Here is a 22,656-nt window from a genome sequence, read left to right on the forward strand (position 1 = left end):
GCAACACATAGACACCCAAGAAGTTGTATTGCTGTCCTTCCAAGAGACTGTCTAGCCCAACAAATCTACCCTGTGGATCAATTGTAGTGGCAGTCACTGTTAGAGGGAAGGTTTTGTGGAAAATGATGGCCGTTCCGGTGGAGCCCCTAGTGGATCCCGAGTGAAAGACCCTATCCGTAGCCAAAGCAGCACATGAAGGGGCAGGCAGTCATCGGCAGGTGGATTTCTTGCAGCATGAGGATTGATGATTGAGTGTGTCTAGTGTATTCAAGGACACAGCAGTCTTTCTAATGCATTCCAGTAGCCCATTTACGTTCGTTTACATGAGAGAAAAGGACGTCATGGGGTTACTTGGAGTGGGTGCTAGAACACCGGCCCAACTTAGTGCTGTTGGGCAGCCTGCGAGGGTGCACTGGCACGCAGTAGAGGGCTGGGGGACAGTTGTAAGTTGTGTATGGATGTCTGAATCATCTAGACAGTACATGGAACGAACATTGAGAACAGTAACAAAATAAACATCCCATCCGCCCAACAACTATCCACTTAAACCCCTGAGGCATCTGTCAACCTGTAACTCCCAACAAGACCAAACTTATTAGTAGCAAGTGTCAGGTTATAGAGGTGGACCTCCTCCAAAGTGAGGAAATCTCACTTAATCAGCGCAGAAAAAAGAAACAATTGGAAAGATGCCAGACTCAGCTGTTAGTCGTCGTCGTGCCTGAGAGTACTTGGTCGATCCATATTCCCCCTCCCTACCACCGTCCCAAGGTAGTCTGCGGTAATGAGCTCACCACACCGCTGTGGCCCCAATTCAGGGCAAGATGATGTTGGGGAGCCGAGACACCTCCTCACCTTGGTAGTGCATTTCTGGCCTAGAAGAGTATGGGGAGTCCACTGCCTTTCGCAACCTCGGGGAGAGATAGCCCAGTGTTTTGATTTGGGTCTAATGGTAGATGGGGGTGGCCAGCGCAGCCGAGTGGGTGATTTCCCCTAATGCCGCATCACATTCCAAAAGTGGTCCCCAGTCAACTCTCAGTCCTCCCAATGCTTGGGCGGCAGGTCATGTCCATACAGGCAGGGCTTTGGTGAGGCAGCTTCTCCACAACTGGATGATCATGAGGCTATGCCTCAGGAGAAGCTTCAATACCTGCAGGGGAGGCCCAGAGTAGATCTGTGTCTGTGGCGCAGGTAAGGCCTGAGCCGAGGCCTCCTTTAGAGTGTGACCGCCATGTTGGAAGCTGGCCACGCCAGGAGTCCTGGGCCGCAGTCCAGCTATCAGACCTCCTCCCTCACACAGGCCCACGAGTTAGCTCTCAAGGATAGCAGAGAGGCTTTGTGGGGCTGAAAAGGTGCATTTCTGAGGCTTATAAGAACAAAATTCAGCGGTTTGCTGAGGAGGTCCTCGTGCACTCTTAGAGTTCGTCCGCCATCTTGAATGGTCAGACAACGCCCGCCACAAAGTGATTTAAGCACAAGGAACAACTGTGCAGTGTGGGTGTATAGGGACACGAGAAAGGAATTGTAAGTGACAACTGAAACAAAACAAGCAATGTATACACTGAGGGCCGGATTCACAAAGGGACTTACGTATACTAAAGTAACAAGTGAGGAGTCTCCACACTCGTGGTACAATATCCACACTTGGGGTGTATTCCGCCCCTAGTGCAGATATTCCATTCGAGTGCAAAGATCCAGTACTCATAACTTTACTACACGTACGTCTCATTGTGAATGGGGCCCAGAACCTATAACATATGATACAAATTTACAGCATGGTTGTACTGTTTAGGAATCTGAAGGCCGGGCATCACTACATGGGAATGTTATCAACAGTGCTGATTCTGCTTAAGAAGAATGTGTCATTCAAGCAGTCTTAAATATGGTTAGTGCAGGTGAAAAGCTCAATCGATGCACAAGCAGAATAGACTTAAAGATAAAAAATGGGCAAGACATGGTAGTTTATGGCCTTCGAGGAGAGCATGTTTGGTGAAATGTAGATATTGGTACAGCACATGTGAGAAGGCTTTTGAGAGATAACGGGCAAAGAGATCCTCTTGATGGTCTCATCAACCAGAATAAGAGGTTTGTAAAATGCCTGTTTTTTCCAGACGGTTATTCAGCTTGGTGTCACCATGGAAAGGAGGCACTCTGTGTGAGGTTTATGGGTGTTCATTGAGTAAAGTTGATTAGTTTACAAGGGAGAAAGAGTAATGTGGGAATACAAGCTTGCACATTACCAGCACATTACAGCGAAGTCTGGCTGAAACAAGTGGTCTCAATCTTCACAGACAGTGTGGTGAGGAGACTCTGGCGAGCAGTAAAGAATGATGCATGCTTATATAGGGTTCAATACTAGACTTATTTCTGGTTACATGTGTTTGGTAACATTAATGAAACACAGGTAGATTAGCAATTTTCCAAGCACTATATCATGTTGCTCCAGTTGGAATGCTGTGGTTTGAACTCAGGTCATTAACTTTGCAACCAAATCACATCTCACTCAAGATGTACTGCAGACTCAAGGAATCTTAGGCTGGGTCAACACGTTTCATAGATCTAATTTGGCCTGACTTGCCTGTAATTACTTGTTTATCATTTTTCTTTAATAGTTACAAGTCTCACAAACTAGTGGGACAAAGTGGAGAAGGACAAAGTAGTGTTCTATCAGTCGTTAGCGGTGTTACTCCTCACCAACGTGTTTCTGCCTTAAAGTTTCTGAAACATGTTCCTGACCCCTCAGCCAGAGTGGTATTCCAGTATTCTCGAGGTTCTAAACCAAGAAGTATAAGGAGCTGTGCTGATGCAGATACAAAATTGCACAATTTAGGCATCACTCCCAATATGGACACACAGGAAGGTAACATTAGTGCTAGTGGGAACATTTTACTTGGCCATACAAATACACTAATCAATTCAATCCTTTGTAACACTTCCCACAACACTATCACCCGTTGCAATTGTTTCCAGCCTCCAGGAAACCCCTGAAAATCATCATTCTAAACTCATCAAATACTTTGCAGCTTGCTTCAATACTCTTTGCACTGAAAGAAATCTTAAAGTACAAAGCAAAAAAGATATCTTGCAAAATCCCCGGATTCCCAGAGAATCAAATTTTCTAAAAGAGAAATACTTTTGAGATATATATATAATATATATATATATATATATATATATATATATATATATATATATATATCTATCACACTTCAAGCTGCGCAGACGAGCGTTTCTCCTTTTCGCCATCGCCCGCCGTATATATATATATATTCGAAAATCGCCACTCACTGCTACTCCTTCCCAAAGAGACAGAATAACGAAGAGCGAAACCCACGTTTTTGTGCAAATATCCTCGGTGCTTTATTCGTGCAAAATTTCTCGCCAGCAGTCTACCAGGACGCGTTTCGCCTCCACCCGGAGGCGTGATCACATGATGTGTCATGGACATAAAAGAGGGCTTATATAGTTAAAAAACATTGATTTGCAACGGCTGTTTCTAATCATTGCATAAACAGTGAAGACATACTGCATACACCTAGCGATATCGGGAATTCATAGAAGACATAGTGTCCGATTAAAAAATCAAAGGTACATCATTGTCATGAAACCTCAAAACATATCTCTTTTGATGTTTAAGATGCTATATATACATATACAGATAAAAACATATAAAAATGTAAAAACATCTGTACATTTATACATGTCTATATACATGGGTAATTACCCCTATAGAAATCTATCTGTATCGTATATTTAAACCTGGTGACATGACATGGTTCTCAAGAGGTTATTTAATACATTCAGATCATCTATCTTGTTCTGACCTGTATCCTCCACATCTTAATCCCTACTCGCTTACAGTGAAGTGCAGATCTACATCTCCCTATCTATCTAACCCATGTGGGTAGTCAAAACATTAGAATAGCCTCAAATGTATTCAAGCTATTATGCCCTCCTCCGGGTGCTGTGATAATGTGTGTTCTAAAATATATATAGCAAGCAAGCCTCTTTACGAGGTGAAACGCGTCATGGCGATGTTGCAGGCTTTGACTTTTTGCACTGAATAAACCACGCTAAGAAACTGCACCTATTTTGTGGTCTCGCTTCCTTCGTTGTTCTGCGGAAGGCAGGATCTTAACTACGACCTTTGGACATATATATATATATATACACACATATATATTTTACAATTGGCAAAGACAATCCTACATCGGGGAGCTCGCCTGCATTCGTTATGATGATTTTCAGCTAGAGTCCCTGTGTTCCCATCATCGTTCTTGTTTTTTGGCTGCTATTTGCTCCGACAGTTAGGCACTGCCCTTCACAAAAATCTCAGATAGCACCACAACTGACCTGCATACTCTGGGTCCACGTGTGGAGGGTAAAATCCAAACTTGATGAAAATTGGAATGGGTACTCCAAACTTGAACCACTCTACCACGTAAGGAGGTGGCTGTCCAGTCACTGGATGGATGACGTCACACCCCAGGATGACAGTCTCGCCCGCACGTGCTGTGACAAACTGAGGTTCCTCCCTCGAACCATGGATACCTGCAAAAGAGAGACAACAGGATATCAGCCATTTTGCCACACATTTCAGTCAGTTAAATCTCTAAAGAGGAACTGGAACAGAAATTAACTGTCAGAAAGGAGAGCAAGTAATGCAACTATCAGTGGTCAAGCAAATCCTTCCAAAAGCTGACAGCAAGGAGACCCATAACCCCATATACGGACAGTCAAAGTTGAAGCATGTCAACAGCATGGACTAGAACACATCACTAAAACAATTGGACCTTGTGGCCTGCAGTGCTGTAGACGAAACAGGCTGAGTGTCTAAAAGACAGTGCTAAGAAAAATATTATTTTCTTCATACCTTGACAAACTCTAAGAGTTCCAGAGCAATGGGAGGTGGAGCATAATTATAAGAACACATCATACAACAGCACATTCTCTCCAAGGTCATTTTGAGGTGTCTAGATGTCTAATATGCTTTTGATCCGAAGTATAACATCTCTAGATAAATGAATTGGACCAAGCTTTAGAGAAACTCAAACATGTCAAATCCAAGTCTATCCACTACGACTGACTTTTCTTTACAATAGTACTAGATTTCAAAGGGTAAAACAGGGCTGGATATTCCCAATTAATAGGGACCATTCTGGAACGCTTCCACCATCGGACCTACAATCTCATGCCAAACACTTCAACCAATAACCATCACCCTCGTCCACTCAGAGCTGGAAGATGATCTATCTCTAGAATGTTGAGGGTTATACCATCATCATTCTTTCCGGACATTCTGCATTCATCACCCATACAAGCAAGCTAGCCACACCCAGAACTGAACACTCAAGTCAGGGCATGAGAACGTTGCATTACAGTGGCATGTCAACAGCAAAAATCCAGCATTTCAAAACCCAAAGAGACATTAAAAAATTTACATTCAGGAATGCTCCCTGTAGGCACTTTTTTAGCAGTGCAGAACTAGGTAAATACTTGTTCTCCAAATTTTATGGCCACTTTATAGGTCAAATATTAAAAACAAAATCGATTTTCTGAAGACTGCCAATTGATTTTCTAAGTAATCAGCTTGGACTGATCAAGCAGGTAACATATCAATACTTAATTAAGGACATTAAAAGATAAAATGCAACAAAGAGATAAAATGGTTCTGTGACAGGGACAGATACGCCTTTTAAAGGGGCTATCCAGTACGGAGAATTTTTTTATTTTACTCAGTCCTGCATGGCTGGCAATCACGAAAAATAGGCATTATAGAATGTTGTCTTCTTTGAGAATATCTACTTGGGTTTAGAAATGTAGTGGAATATCATCCACCTTCTGTCTGCACTCATCCATACATTGTTGGTGTTTATGTCACATTCACAAGAACGAAAACACATACTATTAACAAAAAGGTCATTTTAGCTGTCTTTATAATTCCCAAATAAACGGTAATGTCATTCATAATCTTCCCATAAAAAGTGAGTCACCCCGTAGGTCTTCAGCACAAGCACATTGTAACAGATCACAAAGCTTCTTCGGAATTGGAACTGCACTGTGGCGACACCAGTGCTACTGGAATATTCACATATACAGGCGAGGTGTGATTTAGTTGCAAAGTTAATGAATTTGGAACCAAAAAACCTGGGCTCTAATCACAGTATTCGCAAGGATATTCTTTTTTCGAAGAGCTTTAGGCAATAAAGTAAACCAACAACCCTTTGCGGAATCCAGATGCACAAATATTTCAGAGGATATGGGCTTGAGAAGCTACTAAAACTGTAAAATGTGGTAAAAACTTACAGCAGGTAACGACCCAATAACCAGGACACGGCAGGGTGGAAAGAGGTAAAGTGGCTTTAGATTTCATAGGCTAGGATTTCTGATATGGCTTAACATTTCCCGTATGCACAAGGCCATGAGCATTGTATTTGTCATGATGGTATGCCCCTCTCTGGTGCAAATCATATCTGGTGGCCTGGCCCTTTTCCGATGCCAAAATATTCCTCTATTCCAAACTATGGGTACTTTTGTTGAATTCGGATTGGCAGGAGGGTTGACGTTTTAACTGAGTAAAATTAGGTACTGTAGAACCTGTATGGCAAAAAGGTTATAGCCAAGAGACCCGCTACGATGAGGCTCTCCCACTGCAGTCGATTGGCTAATGAATACGTAAGCATTTTCCTCACTGAGGCGAAGAAGCAGTCTTCTGGGCATGGCGGCGAATACTTACTCGACCACAGACTCTAGGAATGAACGCGGAGTCCGCCGGTCAAACGCTGCAGCCACGGCTGACGGCGCTGACCTCGCGCTAGGTGCCGTAACCCCTGGACACGAATTACCCAACTCTCATGCGCTGCGCGTCTCTGATTGCGCAGCGACCTGTGCCTCTAAGTTGTACTTAAGTATGTAAATAAAACTATTGAAACTGGGCCTGTGAGGAGAAAGAGAAAGGATACTTGAAATAGCAACGATATAGATATGACAGAAGGGTGAATAGGAAAACGATATGCCACATGTTTGGAGTTTAGCAAACTGTACGTAACAGCTGTAATTACTGTCAGGTATGTCAAAAAGATAGGGCTTAGGGCTGCCTCTGCTGATAACATAGTCATATTTACTAGATAAAAAAGGTTGAGGCAAACGAGGCCAAAGGAAAATACAGAGGTTTCCTAGCAGGGTGCCCAGATATAACAAACGGCTAAAACTGGCCCAAAGCTGGTCACGTGATTAACTCTTCCTAAGTACTGCCAGTCGTGGAGGAAAAGACAGTTACTAAATGTCCCTAAAGGGTTGTCCATCCCCATGCCATGTGATAGAAGGTAAACACGAGGGAGTATTGTAGAGTGGCATGGAGGGAGTCGTGTGTCGTAGAGTTGAAGGTTGAATAGAATGTCAGAGCGGAGTAGAGTGGAGTTGCATATAGTGCAGTGGAGTGGTGTAGAGTGGAGTAGATTGTTGTGGAGTGACAGAGTGGAGAAGAGTGTTGTAAAGTTGAATAGCATAGAGTTGAGTAGAGTTCAATGGAGTAGCACACCTTAGTGTGGAGTGTTGTAGAGTTCAGTGTCATAGAGTATCCTAGAGTGAAGTGGCATAAAGTACAGTGGCCCAGAGTAGATTGGGGTAGAATGCAGTGGCGTAGAGTGCATTGGTTTTGATGAAAGTGGTGTAGTGTGCACTATTGTGGCGTGCATTGGTTTTGAGTAAAGTGGTGTAAAGTGCATTGGCATAGAGTGCAGTGGCGTAGAGTGAAGTATTGCAGAGTGTGGTTGTGTAGAGTAGAATGGTGAAGAGTAGAGTGTAGTGGTGTAGAGTGCAGTGGCAGAGAATGCAGTGTTGCACCGTAAACTGTCAGAGTGCAGTGGTGTATAATAGAGTGCATTGCCGTGGAGTGCAGTAGCGAAGAGTGGTGCAGAGTAGAGTGGCATAGAGAGCAGTGGCATAGAGTACAGTGGTGCAGACTAGAATAGAATGGCATAGAGTGCAGAGATGTAGAGTACAATGGTGTACAGTGCAGTGGCGTAAAGTGTTGCAGAGTATTGAATAGTGGCTTATAGTGCAGAGGAAAAGAGTAAATTGGCGTACAGTGCAGTGGTTGAGTAAAGTAGTGCCTAGTAGTGCTTGCTCACACTTGTTTCGCAGTTGGTTGCCCCACCGCTAAAAGAACCCGGCTCTGTCTGGCATCCACTGCAGACAAACAATGGAAGCGCTGGAAAAGCCTAAAATCGGAGCGGAATCAACAGGGAGCGGGGAGGCCGAGACCAGAGCCGTAAACAGTTTTCGGCGTCCTCCCATCGTGTCCTCCAGCTCGCGCCCTCCCGGTCACGTCCTCCTGCTCCGGCAGTTACTGCGGTCCGAGCAAAACCATGGCGTCTGGATTCCCGCTTCCAAAACAGTGTGCACAGTCACTTAAGAATATTAGAGCGGCTAATAAATCCAATAACATTACATGGTTACACAAGATTGAGGTGGCTCTTTTAAGTATGGGCCTTACCCACGAATGGAAGGACCCAGAAGGGAACTCGTTTCCCCCAAGAGCGGAATTCAAAGCCTTATACAGGGAGATAATCTGGCAGAAATCCTTTTCTCAGGTAAACGGAGATTCCTTAACAGGCCTCTTTCTGTGCCATAAAATTGTGCATAGTATGGAGGCCTACTGGGACACCATTACCAGTTTTGGAGAAAGGAAGCTTTACCACTAATTTAGAGTGGAAAGCCTCCGTATAAAATAGTTCACTAAAAACTGGGGGTCTGATCAAGACTCACTCTATCACTCCTGTCTATGTGAGGAAGAGACTCTGTCACATAACCTCTTCATCAGCCCTGCATACAAGGCGCCTCGAAAAAAATGTCTCAAGCCAGTTTGCCCCAAAATGGGAACAAGATCCTCCCAAATGGCTTTGCGTATTATAAAATCTGACACTAGCGAAGTCGTAGTGGTGGCTATGGCAACATTTTGGAGCTGGACGTGGACCATAAGAAGGATCAGGATGCAGGGCACTATGTAACTAAGTAATTATGTATTTTTGTAATCACCTCAATACTGTATTTTCTATCATGTAACAGGGTTGCTGAGCATTGTGCTCCAGTATTCTCTAATATAAACAGGTTAATATGTGTTTATTCCTTGCAAATGTCCTGTTACATTCAATCGCGGTTCTATCCTTTGGCTACAACCTTATTTATCCTTGATGATACAAGTCTTTGTATGTATTGAGATAAGATTCGAAAATGGATTTTATTGATTTTATTCTTGATATTTTACACGTTTTATCGGCCAATTTGTTTTTTAAATTTTTTTTTGTATGTGTCTTTTATGATTGTTTATATTCGAATAAAGACTAATTGAATTGAGTTGAGTTGAGTAAAGGGGTGTAGAATAGAGTGGCGCAGAGTAGAGTGGAGTGACGCAGAGTGGGGCGGCACAGAATGCAGTTGGTTTGAGCAGATTGTTTCAGAGTAGAGTGGAGTGGCACACAGAAGAATACAGTGGGGTAGAGAAGAGTGACGTAGAGTGAAGAATAGATTAGAGTGATGTAGAGTAAATTGGAATAGAGTGAATTGGCATAGACTGCATTGGTATAGGGCGAAGTGTTACAGAGTAAAGTGCATTTGCATAAAGTGCAGTGGCATAGAGTGCAGTGTTGCAGAGTAGGATGGTGCAGAGTGGAGTGTCGTGGAGTGATGTAGAGTGCAGTGGCGAAGAGTGCAGGAGTGCATAGTAGAGCAGTGTGTGTAGGGTGCATTGGTAGGGTGGAGTAAAGAGAAGTGGTGTGGAGTGGTGCAGAGTAGAGTGCAGTGATGCAGTGTTTTAGTGCAGTGGAGTAGAGTGGAGTGGGTTAAAGTGAAGAATGCATACTATGGTAGCGTACTGCCATTGCAGACAACACTTTTTCAATTGAAATGACCACTACATTTGCACAGACATACAGTTTTACTGATAAAAGTATACAGTGCACAAATATTAATGTGTGGAATTGTAATCGTTTAGTGTATTAATTTGTTTTGATCATATCATCAGAATTACCTAAAAATGTGCTACATTTGTGCTTTTCTAATTCTGATGTATTCTGTAATATACGCACAGTTCATTTATAAACATTAACATTTTATGTGCTAGAAAAAAATAACACCCTTTAGCCTTCCTCAAGCAACCCCCGGTAGCCAGCTTGATTATCACATTAACCCTCTCACTCTGAAGTCAGAAAAAAAAGTAAACACCAAGCTCCTTCAGAGCCCGACATTTGACCTCTGTCGTTGAATTAATTTGACACGGTGAAGCAGACGAAGCACTAGAGCGGCAGCGGTGGCAGCAGCTCGGACCTGAAACTCGAGAATCGCAAATCATTTCCAGTGTATCCGCCCGTGTCCAGATAACCCGCGCCTTGCCTGTAAGCACCCTGATAGTATTGGAGTGTTGGAGTGCTGGAGGCACCCGTGGCTGGAGCCAGAGCAGGAACCGCCAAACCGCTATTTGCACCTGAGACCGCTATTCAACTTTTACGTCGACTTCGGACTTCAGACTTCGTCGGTGGGTGAATCTTTTCTAAAGCGCAGGGGGCAGTAGCCGCAGCCAGCATTACAGGCGGCAGGGGATGCGAGGGCTCCGAGCGGACCTCGCTACAGCATAGGCAGCGGGAAGAAGGAGAAGAGTGGGACGAGCCGCGTACTTGTTCAAGGCTCTCTCAAAGTCAAACAGCAGCCGCGAGCAGGAATCCAAAAGCGGTAGGAGCCTGACTTGTGCCCTGCAGGCGCACTGTATGGAAAGAGTAAGATCCGCACAACATCACACATGAACACTGCTAAACTCAGTTGTAATGTAAGAGCTGATTTTAGATGAGAGCATAGAAACTGGATGAGCTGCCATAGCGTGGCAAATACACAAACTTTTCTTAAGCAATCAAGTGAGCCTTGTATCGTCCAATCAATTACACTACCAACTCCTCAAAGTAACGGCTCTCATATAATACATCAACCACATTAAACCAAAATATCTTTAAGCATTTCGGGCTGTGCCCTTCGATATATTAGATTCTTGGAGCCGCTCATAGCAGTCTCTGTGCCTCTCCCTGCTCCTTGTCGCCACGGGGGAGTGAGAAGCGGGACTCCAAGGACCAGGAGCCCTGCAATTGTCAGCAGCTGTGTGCCTCCCATCGCCGCTGACATTACTGCTTGCGGCCCGTTTGTGCCCGGAAGAGGCTGGGCTGGGCCCTATTCCCTAACATCGACAGCGAGAGCCCATAAGGTCAGCTATTCAAATTTACTTTTGTTTCCCTCAATGCTCCCCCTATTTACTATGGCTGGACGTGAAGCAAAGGGGAGGAAAGCTGCAGCGGGTGGCTACGTAGCGGGGACACTTGATCAATTTATTAAAAGGGCAACATCAGTACTGGCTCATGAGATTGACATAACCGAATGACGCCTCTCACATGACCTTGCATCAGCGAGACGTCCTTCTCTGGGCACACTCTCCTGAGCAAAATTTACAAAAAGCAATTTTCCCAGAGGTTTTAAGCCCGGTCAGTAATCAATCAATAGAGGAAATTGTGATAACCAGGACTGATTGGGACTCCAATTTGCCTGTACAAATTAATCCAAATCTACAATTAACTTCAGTCAGCGGGGCTGCCACTCGTGCATCCACGATGTCTGTGCCTGGGGTTGTGCCTACCCCAACAAGCCTAAAAACGGGAATGGCCTCCAAAAGGAAGAGAGGTGGGGACGCACAGAGGGGGAAAAACCCCAAACTGGCCAAATCAAACAAACTGGCTGAGAAGGCGTGTGCCGTATCTACTGATGCGCCTGCCACCCCTGGGCCTTCACATGTAACAACACCTGCATCAAACACCTTACCTATGATTGTCCCAGTGGGTCCCCCGCCGATCCTGAATGATGAATTTTGGCTAAAAATTCAAAATCTTATTACCTCATCCATACAGCCCGTTTTCGCTAAGCTGGAGTCAATTGAGGCCAGAATAGAGAAATTTGAATGTCTGACCCTAACCAACTTGGAGGGCATCAATAAAAATCTATCTGAGTGTGGCAAAGAGAAAGAACTGATGAAAAATGGACATAGGAACAGCTCGGACAGTAATGTGACCTGCCATGGGGTGTCATTGAATCCATTAGAAGGAACATCCCGGGAAACCTGTGGTCCTGGAAGTAACATCAAGGAAGGTGCAGACTTATATCGTACCTTAAATCCTGCGAAGGGCAAGCTAATAGACCATCATATAGCGGGCGAGGGGACAGCGAAGAACACTCTCCAAGATGGCAGCAAGGGATCCTATAACATCAAAAAACATAAGAACTCCTTGCCAAATATTGACCTGCCACCAGAGTCCATACCCTATGTTGCTGTTCTTACAGGGGTCCCAGAGCTAGATAAGGGCCGGGCTGAATCGTATTTGGAACTAAGAAATAAAACGATTCACTGGCTGAATATAAATAGACCCCTCACATGCACAGTCAAATTTTGTTTGCACAGAGAGTGAGTTGGGTGGGCAGAAGAATGAAAGACATAGCGGGTGATTGTATAATTATTAATTTTCAAGATAGCAGGGTAGCCAGGTACATTTGTGAAAGGTCCTCTCATACTATGAGAACTAAGATACGGGTTTTTGATCAAAATTATTTCTATTCCACCGCACTGTTTAAAGAGAATTTACGCCTCCAGCGAAAGACAAGTGACAGGGGACCAAGTTATGGCAACGCCTGTAACAGAATGGAACATGAAGAACAGGGGTTTGTGTCGAATATCCCCCTCAATAATAGATTTAACTTGCTAGACTTGGTGGACTGACTGCCTACACACAGGAATAATCAGCATAGTGATACTACCCTGGATGTGAGGGTTGAGTGCATGAAATCCAATGTAGCCCGTAGCAATGTAATAAGGTCCACAGATGTTGGTGGGGAAGAGGCAGACCATCTGACAATGGTTGGCAAATCAAATAGTCCTATATCAACTCGAGGGATTCCTATACTGGATGTACCCAGGCCTGGAGACAAGAACCCTGCGCCCCCTGCAGTTATAGATAGAAGGGACCAGATGGTGACCGCAGAGAGCGAACAACTAGCAGGCAAACGTAAAATAAAGGATGACCTGGGTAGATCAGGGACAGACAATTATCACAGTAAACCCAAGCCCTATACCTGTGACACTAGAATAAAGTAACTCTCTTAAGTTATTATCATGGAATGTTGCAGGGCTTGCGTCTAAGGTGAGAGACTCGGATTGGTTAATGTTTATTAAAGATTACTCTATAATTTGTATACAAGAATCATGGGCAATGGAGGAACTACATATAGTCGGTAATAGTACATTTCATATCCCTGCTAAACCTAGCGTAATGGGACGTAATAAAGGGGGTTTATGCACCTATGTGTCTAACCTTATGGGTGATCTGGTAGTGAAAATTGAGAATGATTCAGAATTCTACCAGATAATGTCAGTAAGTCCTGGGGGCAAGAAGGGAACTTTTATAATAAATCTCTAAAATAATATCTCAAAAACAGAAATTACTAAAGTATTATCAGAATTATGCCGAACACTGAAAAATATAGAAGACCATCTGAGGGTAGACGTGCTTAATATGGGCGGGTGATTTCAATTGCTCACTCTGCCCATATAATCATCTGGACATCTGTGGCATGGGTAGAGATAAAAAAAGATCCTCAAACACATTTCTCTCATACTACTGTGGGTGATATGTTAAATGACATAATTTTCCAATTAGTTTCACTAACAACCTATGCATACCATCTGTACCATTTAAACCCACTTTCATAGGAAGGGGTTTTAATACAGTAACAGATTTTATTCTCATGTCAAAACGGTACTCTTCGAACGTCCACATGTGTAAAACTACAAAAATAGTAATGAGTGACCACTACCCAATTTGTTTATATTTTTATCTTGCTGGGGGCAAATATACCTCCAAGGAAATACAAGCAACGTATAACCATAACATAAATCTTGCTAGGACAAATGGTTATGCTATTAACTGGGACAGAGTGGAACCTATGGTTTTCCTAGAAACTTCAGTAAAAAACAAATATGCAGATTTCGAGATTTGTCTTTCGCAAACGGACGACAATGCATCCGTTTGTGAAGCTTTCCTTAGGATTACAACAGAAATACATGATCTTCTCACTAGCAAGCAAAAACAGGCCAAGAATAAGGCACAGGGCTGGTTCAATAGGGATTGTAGTAAAGCCCATGCTCACCTAATGAAGGTCTTAAAACAAGAAAACAGAAACAATGAGGAACTGAGGCTGGCCAGAATTGATTATCAACAAAAAATCAAAAAGCGCAAGGCCCAGCTAAAAATGGAAACATGGCAGGAGTTACACCAGGCTTGTATCATAAAGGATAATACCGCCTTTTGGAGGGCCGTTAATGCGCCCTTTGTTGTAGATAGGAACACTGACATTATTGACGTGGCAATCACAGAAGATAAATGGGTCAACTACTTCAAGAATCTTTATAAGGCTGATGTACTACCTCAGAGCGAGGGAACTGTCATCATGCTTGGAGATGATAATGCTCAAATTACACCGTTTCCCTTGAATATTAATATTTCCTATGAAGAGGTTCTAACAGCAATTAAAGACAGTGCTCCGGGGAAATCCCCAGGCCCAGATAGCGTGCCAGTAGACGTTTACAGGTCTAAGACGGAGTTATGGGCCCGCTCCTAACCAAGGTTTTGAATAGGTGTAACAGATATAGATTTATGCCTACCTGGTCAGAAGCCATCGTGATTCCCATTTTTAAAAAGGGCAACAGAAACTAACCCAACTGTTACCGTCCCATTTCCTTACTGGATTTGTTAATGAAGGTGGCGAGGAGGGTCATTTTAAATAGATTGCAATCCTGGGTGGAAGAGACAGGTTTACTTTCAAGGTTCCAATATGGGTTCAGGTCAGGGCTAGGAACCATTGAACAGGGACTAAACTTAGCCCTAATTATAGGTAAATATGTTTTAGCTAAAAGGGAAAACTTTTTTAAACGTTTGTCGATTTAAGTTCAGCTTTTGACTGCCTAAGCCATGATAAACTGTGGAGTACCCTAAGAGGGATGGGCATTGATCAAAACCTGATGTTATTCATTAAGGAGTTCTATAGGGGAGCGGGGCCGCGGGTCCGGTAAGGGAAACGGGGAGAGTGTACAACTAAATTTAATATTAACAAGGGAGTGAGACAGGGTTGTATAATCGCCCCGTTCCTGTTTAATCTCTATATAAATAGTGTAGGCCCTTGCTTGACCGGGGACAGGCAGGACTATCCTATGATTAAGAATGAACCAGTCCCTATTTTACTATTTGCGGATGACGGAGTTATCATGGCGCGGACACAGATAGGTTTGCAAAGAGCTGTAACAAAATTTGCGACCTTTATGATGGAGAGAGGCCTGAAAATAAACAAAAGTAAAACCTTTACTATGTGCTGTGGGATGAAAAAAGGAAACACATGTAAAATGTGTATTGATAAGACAAAAATAGACACCACAGACAGATTTTCCTATTTAGGTATTCATTTCGATAAAACGGTTCGTGTAGATCAGCTGCAAATGCAAAAAAACTATGTTTCTCTAGAGCAATAGGTGCAGTCCGGTATTTTTCTAATAAATTGGGTGGCCGACCAGTCCAGGTGTTGGTGGATATTTATAAATCCAAATGTGTATCTACCGCGACATACGGGGCGGGGCTCTGGGGAATAGTTGATGACCAAAAAATTCAGTATTGTGAAAATGAATTTTTGCGCTACCTCCTTGCTGTCCCAGGCTCCACTGCCACATATGCATGCCATAGGGAACTGGGTCTCCCCTATATTTCAGATAATTTTAAAGTTAATCCCCTTCTTTTGTGGCACAAAGTGTGGTCCACCATTTACACCCAGCTTTAATAGAGATGTGATCAAAGACTGTTTCAAATTGGAAGGGGTGTCCAGGATTTCATGATTAAATACGTAAAAGATTTGTTCTATGATATCAGACACCCAGAGTATTTTGATTCTCCAAATTGTTTAGAAACTATTACTAGGAAGAACTTGAAACTAATATGTTCAAATTATTTAGAAAATCAGCGCTGGCTTTCTGAAAAAGTAAAGCCTTCAGATGGAGAATCATTTGATGCTGCAGTGTAACGGTATCCAGGCTTATTTGATACATTTTCAAGGATGTTACTCACGCATGTTGTTGACTCGTTTCCGTGGCGGCTCTTTTTTTAGAATGGTTACTTTTTCCAGAGGTAAATTCATGGTCTAAAAACCTCCTTCCTTGTCCATGCGATGATGTTTTCACCCAATCTATGTTACACTGTATACTCTTCTGTAAATTTTATGATTTTCCCAGGAAAAGATTTTTAATACCCATTTTAAAGAAGTGGGAACTTAGACAATGTAGAACGGCATTTTTGAGGTTACAAATGTTAGAGAATGAACTGATTATGTTTGCTGTATCGTCCTTTTTAAAAACTAATATCAGATATAGGAATACAATGCATTAATTCTCTTACTAAATGAGTTCACCATTCCTGTGAAAATATCTTACCTAGCTTTTTATTTTTAATAATGAATTTGGCTTAAGAAGGATTTTGTAGTATACTGATCATATGAATATGTATATTTTACTCTATTTAATGTGCTTTTATGGTTTTTATGAAACAAAATCGAATAAAGCTATTTTTGATTTGATTTGATTTAACAAGGTAAGAACATGATTTAAAGGACTGTTTACAGAAATCGAGCACTGCTGGAAGAATACAGTAAACAGAGTTTGGACAACAGAATAGACGAACCAAAGCTGGACAGCCCCAAAAAATAGAGGCAGCAAATAGTAGGCAAGCAAATGTGAGTTGCAAACTATAAAGCCAATGGTAAGCAATGGACGGAATGCATTCCGAGGGAAACTTTCAGAATATGCCTAAGATATTGTTAGTAATCTCCGACCTAAAAAGGCATTTGTTGGGTGGAAGATGTGAAAAACCTCTACCAAGGCTTGTGATGTTTCAATGTATTTTCAGGAGCAGTGCCTCACTGTTTCTTTGCTTGGGACTCAGTGCAAGGGTGGCAACTGATTATATGCGACAGGAATAAAATGGTGCACAAGGCAGGTTTAGACTGTGCTGGTTTAGGACGCATGTCACGTTGTATCATATCACAGGTACACGTGAAGTTTGTGTTCTGCTCATGCCAGAATGTATGCAAATCATGCCTTGGCAGTCATTTTGCTGACCAGAGAGTAGTTGAAGATCCTCCTTGTGAAGAATGCATTCTAATCCTCCCAAGGGCAGACTGGCATGCATATGTCGTAGAAGAAGGTGCATGTGTCTGCGATATAGTCTTGCCCACACATCAGGATGTGTGCTAGGGTCCATTTTCTGGCAGGTGTTTGTTATGGACTTTCTTTGTCACAGGTGTTTTATGTAGTCCTTGTTCAGTACGGGTGTGTCTAATTCTGCTGTGTTCACAGTTCCTGTCCAGCCCTGCATGTACGGTGTGCTAGCGGGTCAGGTGTGTCTGGTTGTATCCCAGTAAGAGTATCATCTCTGTTCCCAAGTGGCAGGAGTGTATGGAGGCCCCAACTGGGGACAGGCTGGTCTGATGTTCAATGCAAGGGGTGAGTGTGAATTGCAGCTCAGTATTGTGCAGCCTACAAGGGGTCAGTCTCATTAAGTACTGCTGCCCACAGCAGCTTGGGTACCTACACAGAGACGACGCGTACAGAGATTAGGCCAGGGATGGGATGGGAAAGTCTTGGGTCCTTTGCCGGTCAGGTGTGTTTGCTCAGTTAATGCTAAGTACAGGAGATAGATAGTGCTGGCGTTACCACGGCAAGTACATGTGGGCCCTTCAATAGGCTAGTAAGGATGTCAAGGTCCCAGGTGGCATGGGAGTGTTAGAATCACATACACCAAGAACTTCTAACGACGAAGTGAAGCCCAATGTATATTCACCCACACAGTGATGTGTTCCATATAGCTTTCGGGTGTCCAAGCTTATCACCTTATCAATAATACATTTGTCATTTGTCTGCAATGAGCTTCACAGCACCTGAAATGGGAGAATACTTCTGAAACCAGTTTCCCTAGTGTACGCACATTTGTTCCCTTGAATAAGTAATTCTCTCTTCAATTACTCCCACTTAAATATTTACATAGTAGTATTGTGTCCGCTGTCATCCTCTTGATCGAATTACGTTTCTCACACACATCTATGAAGGCCAGTCAGGGGCAGCGGGCATCATCATCTGCCTTGCTACTGCTTGTCCCAGGGGTCAAGACATTAGCAGCAATCAGCAAGTAGACAGGGTCTGAACAACCCTGTTCACTTCCTACAGCTTCCATGCGTTGCCCTTTCCGTAGCTCCTCAGAAGCCACAGAAAGGCTATAGAAAGTCAAAAGGTAGCACTAGGTGCCAGCACTGGTGCCATGAACTGTTGCAGGCGTGCGACAGGTTGAAAGGATGCACAGTGTCAATTTTCTTACCCCAGGCATTCTGGTGAACTGACACTTTGGTGTCATTTCATCTGCTAAACAAACGGTCACATTTGTTTTACGCTTGTCCTTTATATATTTTTTTATGTGTTCCAGTGACCAAAGCAGAACACATTGCTGCACTCCTTCTAATACAAAATGCAAAAAGTTGACATCCAGTTCTTAGCAAACTTGGTTCAAATAGTTTGTAGGTCAGGGGCGGTTTCAGAATCTTGCTCTAGCAGGTGTGCTTGAGATCTCAGCAAGGAAAGGGTTCAGAACCTGGCACGGCCATGTTCAGACGTAGCACTACGCAGGGTGTAGTTCTATCCCACTCCAGTTATGGATGTGTTCAGACCGTCCCTTGTTAAGAAGTGCCCAGTTCTTGCCAAGAGTTTCAAATGCATTAAGCTTCTTCCCAACCAAAGGTACATTCGATTTGCACAGATCCTGCCCCGGTTGGCCTACGCTCAGATCCCACCATGAGGAGTGGATCTATCATTATACCTGAGGCGACTCTGTAGCAGATGTAGATGAGTTCTCATTTACTGTCAGGAATAAATGCTGCCTGGTCCACAGCAAGCGTGTATGAGTAAGCCGATGGAGAGACAATGTTCGGAGGAGCTTCAAGAAGTAAGGCTGGTCTCATGGAAGATTTCACAAAGAACACGTGCCATGCACTTACAGGGAGCTGCAGGCCAATCACACCAATGCTCACTCGATTCATTTTCACCTTCCAGTGCCTCATTCGCACTGCATTCTAAATTAGGCAAAGACGTTTGCACTTCGTCAGCTGAGGAGCCAACCGCACCCGCATCAGCAGATCTACTCTGTGAAACCTGCAGAATATCTTAAAAGGAACCTACTTCCAAAGTTTATGCATCTGTTTAGTAACTTTACTCATTACACTAACATTTATCAAATTGAGCTTTCTTTTAAGCAAATGTTATTCGAAGAACATTCTAATCATAGTAAACGCTAATTGACGCAAACATCCAGAGACTATGCCTCCAAGTTTCGAGAAGGCCCTGCTGAAAACAAGCAGCGACTAAGCTCCAGCCAGACATTGACACCAACCTTAGAGGCCATCAGAAATACCACGCAATATGGGCATTGAGAATCACATGACCATCTAAAAAGAAAAATGTACGTTGCAGCAGTGGTTAACCACTGAGTGCATAAAAGGAAAAAGAATGAAGGTGACACATATTTTATGTACAACAGCTCGTGGTCTCAGTCGCTCCTTGCTTCAAATGTTGTGCATGCCTATCAGGAGCAAGAGGGACCTCCCTGCTTAGCCCCTTCCAGCAACTTCCAACTGCCATGACAGAAGTTCAACAGATGGAACCAATGTGCGTCATACATACCAGGAACACTCATTGCAACCAAGAAACAGGCAAAGGCACGTGGAGCACTGACTCACACACGGTTGTTACACAGGCACGTGGAGCACTGACTCACACACAGTTGTTACACAGGCACGTGGAGCACTGACTCACACACAGTTGTTACACATACACATACACTTTGCACCAAACAGAATACAAATGGCCTCATTCCGAGTTTGGCGGTGTGGGAGCAGGGCGGTTCACCACCGCCCGCACCGACAAACCCGCATGCTGCCCGCCCGCCAGATTACAATACAAATTGTTGTTTGGCGGGCAGGCAGCGTGGCGGTGCAGTAAAAATGATCAATGAGCCTATAAAACTGCCTCGCTGAGGGACCACCACAGCGTGTTCCAGCACGGCATGGACTGTAAAGTCCATGCCCTGCTGGAACTGGGGAGGGTGGGGTGCTTGCACACGAGGGGCACAACATGTGCCCCCTGCATGTACCTACCTGCATGGGGCAAGTGGGCCCCTGTATGACCCTTTGTTTCCTCACCACCAGCTTTCACATGGCAGTGCTGGCAGTCAGGAAGTTCAAAATATGCTGACTGCCGCACCACAACCAGGGAACACGGTTCCCGGACAGCTGCGGCGGTCAAATGGAGGTCCGATGCCAATCGTATATTACGGCAGTCGGACCGCAGCACCCCTGCAAGTCTGGAGGTCCATGGACTGCCTGACTTGTAATAAGGACCATAGCCATGATCAGGAAACATTACATTGATTTTACGTTTTTTCATCTTAATGCATAAAAAAGACAGAGTTTAACTGCAAAGCAACCTAACCCACAATGCAATCCAGACCACATTTTCCCCTAAAAAATATAGGTGTGTGCTTAAGGGACTGCTCACATACCACTTCACTAAAAAATACCTAGGTGTATGTAAAGTACTACACACTATCCTTAAATAGTATCTACAGCCATTTCAAAGATATTTAAGTGCAGCTCACCACACTAGCCACCTCCACACCATCTCTGTACCAGTTGCCACACTGATCCTATTTATCGCCCCAGAACCACCATCATGCACATACATCTCTTTTCTTTACACAAAGTAACAAAACACAAAGCAGCACTAATGCACTGCGTAAGGTTTTTTTTGTTGTTGTTGGGACACGTTTACTGACTTCACCTGCTGTTCAGCTTTACCTCATTTCCGTTTATGGAGGACACAGCCATTCTTTACAGCACTCTTTATTCACCAATACCTGCATCTTTATACAGAGAAACAAAGGTTCCAAATATGCTCGATTTTAGGTTTCGCTTACAGACCGCTTTAGCTGTTCCTTGTCGAAAGACGCATTGTGCACAGTACCGATACTTTGAGTCATCCTGTTGCTCATCATTGTTTGGCTCCTTTTGCCAATATCAATTCTTGCTTCATATTTAAAGACCTTCCTTCCATTTACTGTGTTTTTCCCTTCTCTGGAGCATAGCATTTCTGACAGGATAAATTATACCCTTCAATTGCTTACAATAAGGGGACTATTTTTTCTTTATCCTTCAGCACTTCTTGGGAACTCGTGTGTTTTATCCCTCTCTTGTGTTTGCTCTGTTTTACATTTTTGTTCCCCCCTTCAGTAGTGCGGGTTGCTTTGCCCATCGCGCTCCCAAACCCTGCTCTTTCATCACTTTTCACTTAAAAGTGGAAGCACAGTCATTTGTCTCCGAACCATGAAGTTTCTGTCCTCAGCGCTTCTCCTTTTTTCCGCAAGAGCAGTTCAAACATGAATAGCAAAATATCCTAGTTTGCAAATATTTTCCACATAATTATGGCTCTGCCATTTTTGCTACACAATACATCTGCTGCTGCATAATCTGACAATTTTAACTAAACAAATTGTTTGTAGCTCAAACGGATCAGAAGTTACAACAAGCATTGGCATAGCCAATAGGTCTCACTTTTGGGACCTTATCAGGCCCGGACTGGCCGTTGCAGGCACCGGGCAATCCCCCGGTGCGCCGCAAGGGTGGGGGCCGGTTTTGGGCCCCTGGGGGCCGATTTTGTTGCAGAGCCGTTTTTGCAGCATAGCTGCAAAATCGGCTGTGTAACAAAATCGGCCAAAAAGCGGCCCTGGCAAAGAGCGCGGTCGCACCCCCAAACCCGGCGGGGCCGGCCGAGCACTTTGCCAGGGCCGGTTTTTGTTCCCAGTCCGGCCCTGGACCTTAAAAGTATTTAGTTATGCAGCACAATATCCTTGGTGCAACAACATCAACTGTTGTATGGCAAAACACTTATAAGGTCCCAAAGGCGAGACCTATTGGCTATGCCAATGCTTGTTGCTTTATTCTATTACAGGATCTGTGCACTAAACCATGTGCATGAAGGGGATCAACATGGTTCTTAACCCCAACTATAAGTTTTAGGTTGATTTTTTATACATTATTTTTAAATTATAGGGATTTCTGTTATGACATACATTTGCAAAAAAACCTTTTCCTTGCAAAAACAATATCCAAATATGCATTTTGTGATATGTGCTCCAAACAGAAATGTGTTATTCCTGCTGTCCTGTGTTTCATGAATGTTCAGTGCTGTTTGCCCCTGTCTTTGTCCAGATATAACATTTTCAACACAATGGAATAGTGATGCACTTTTAAGTTATTTTCTCTTATTTCCTGTAAGTGGGTCAAGTTTCTCAATAATGACTTAAAGGAGGAAAGAAAATAGAAGGAAAGATGAAAATAGGAGTAAGAAAAAGGAAATAACCAAAGGACAAAATAAAGTCTAAAAAGCTGTTGAATTAAGAAGAAAGAAATGATAGGCAAAGAAAACAAATGGAGACATAA

At 43.5% G+C, this 22,656-nt stretch overlaps 1 protein-coding gene across 2 annotated transcripts in view; it reads right to left on the minus strand.

Moving 5' to 3' along the window:
* IGSF9B (immunoglobulin superfamily member 9B) overlaps window positions 1–22,656 on the minus strand; it is a 1,223,958-nt gene that overhangs the window by 1,023,889 nt on the left and 177,413 nt on the right. For both annotated transcript variants that reach the window (XM_086956939.1, XM_086956938.1), the window contains exon 2: window positions 4,351–4,548. In XM_086956939.1, coding sequence (XP_086813065.1) covers window positions 4,351–4,548 — 198 coding nt within the window. The remainder of the gene's footprint in view (window positions 1–4,350; window positions 4,549–22,656) is intronic.

This window comes from Lissotriton vulgaris, chromosome 2_1, assembly GCF_964263255.1.
Source record: "Lissotriton vulgaris chromosome 2_1, aLisVul1.2, whole genome shotgun sequence".
NCBI lineage: Eukaryota > Metazoa > Chordata > Amphibia > Caudata > Salamandridae > Lissotriton > Lissotriton vulgaris.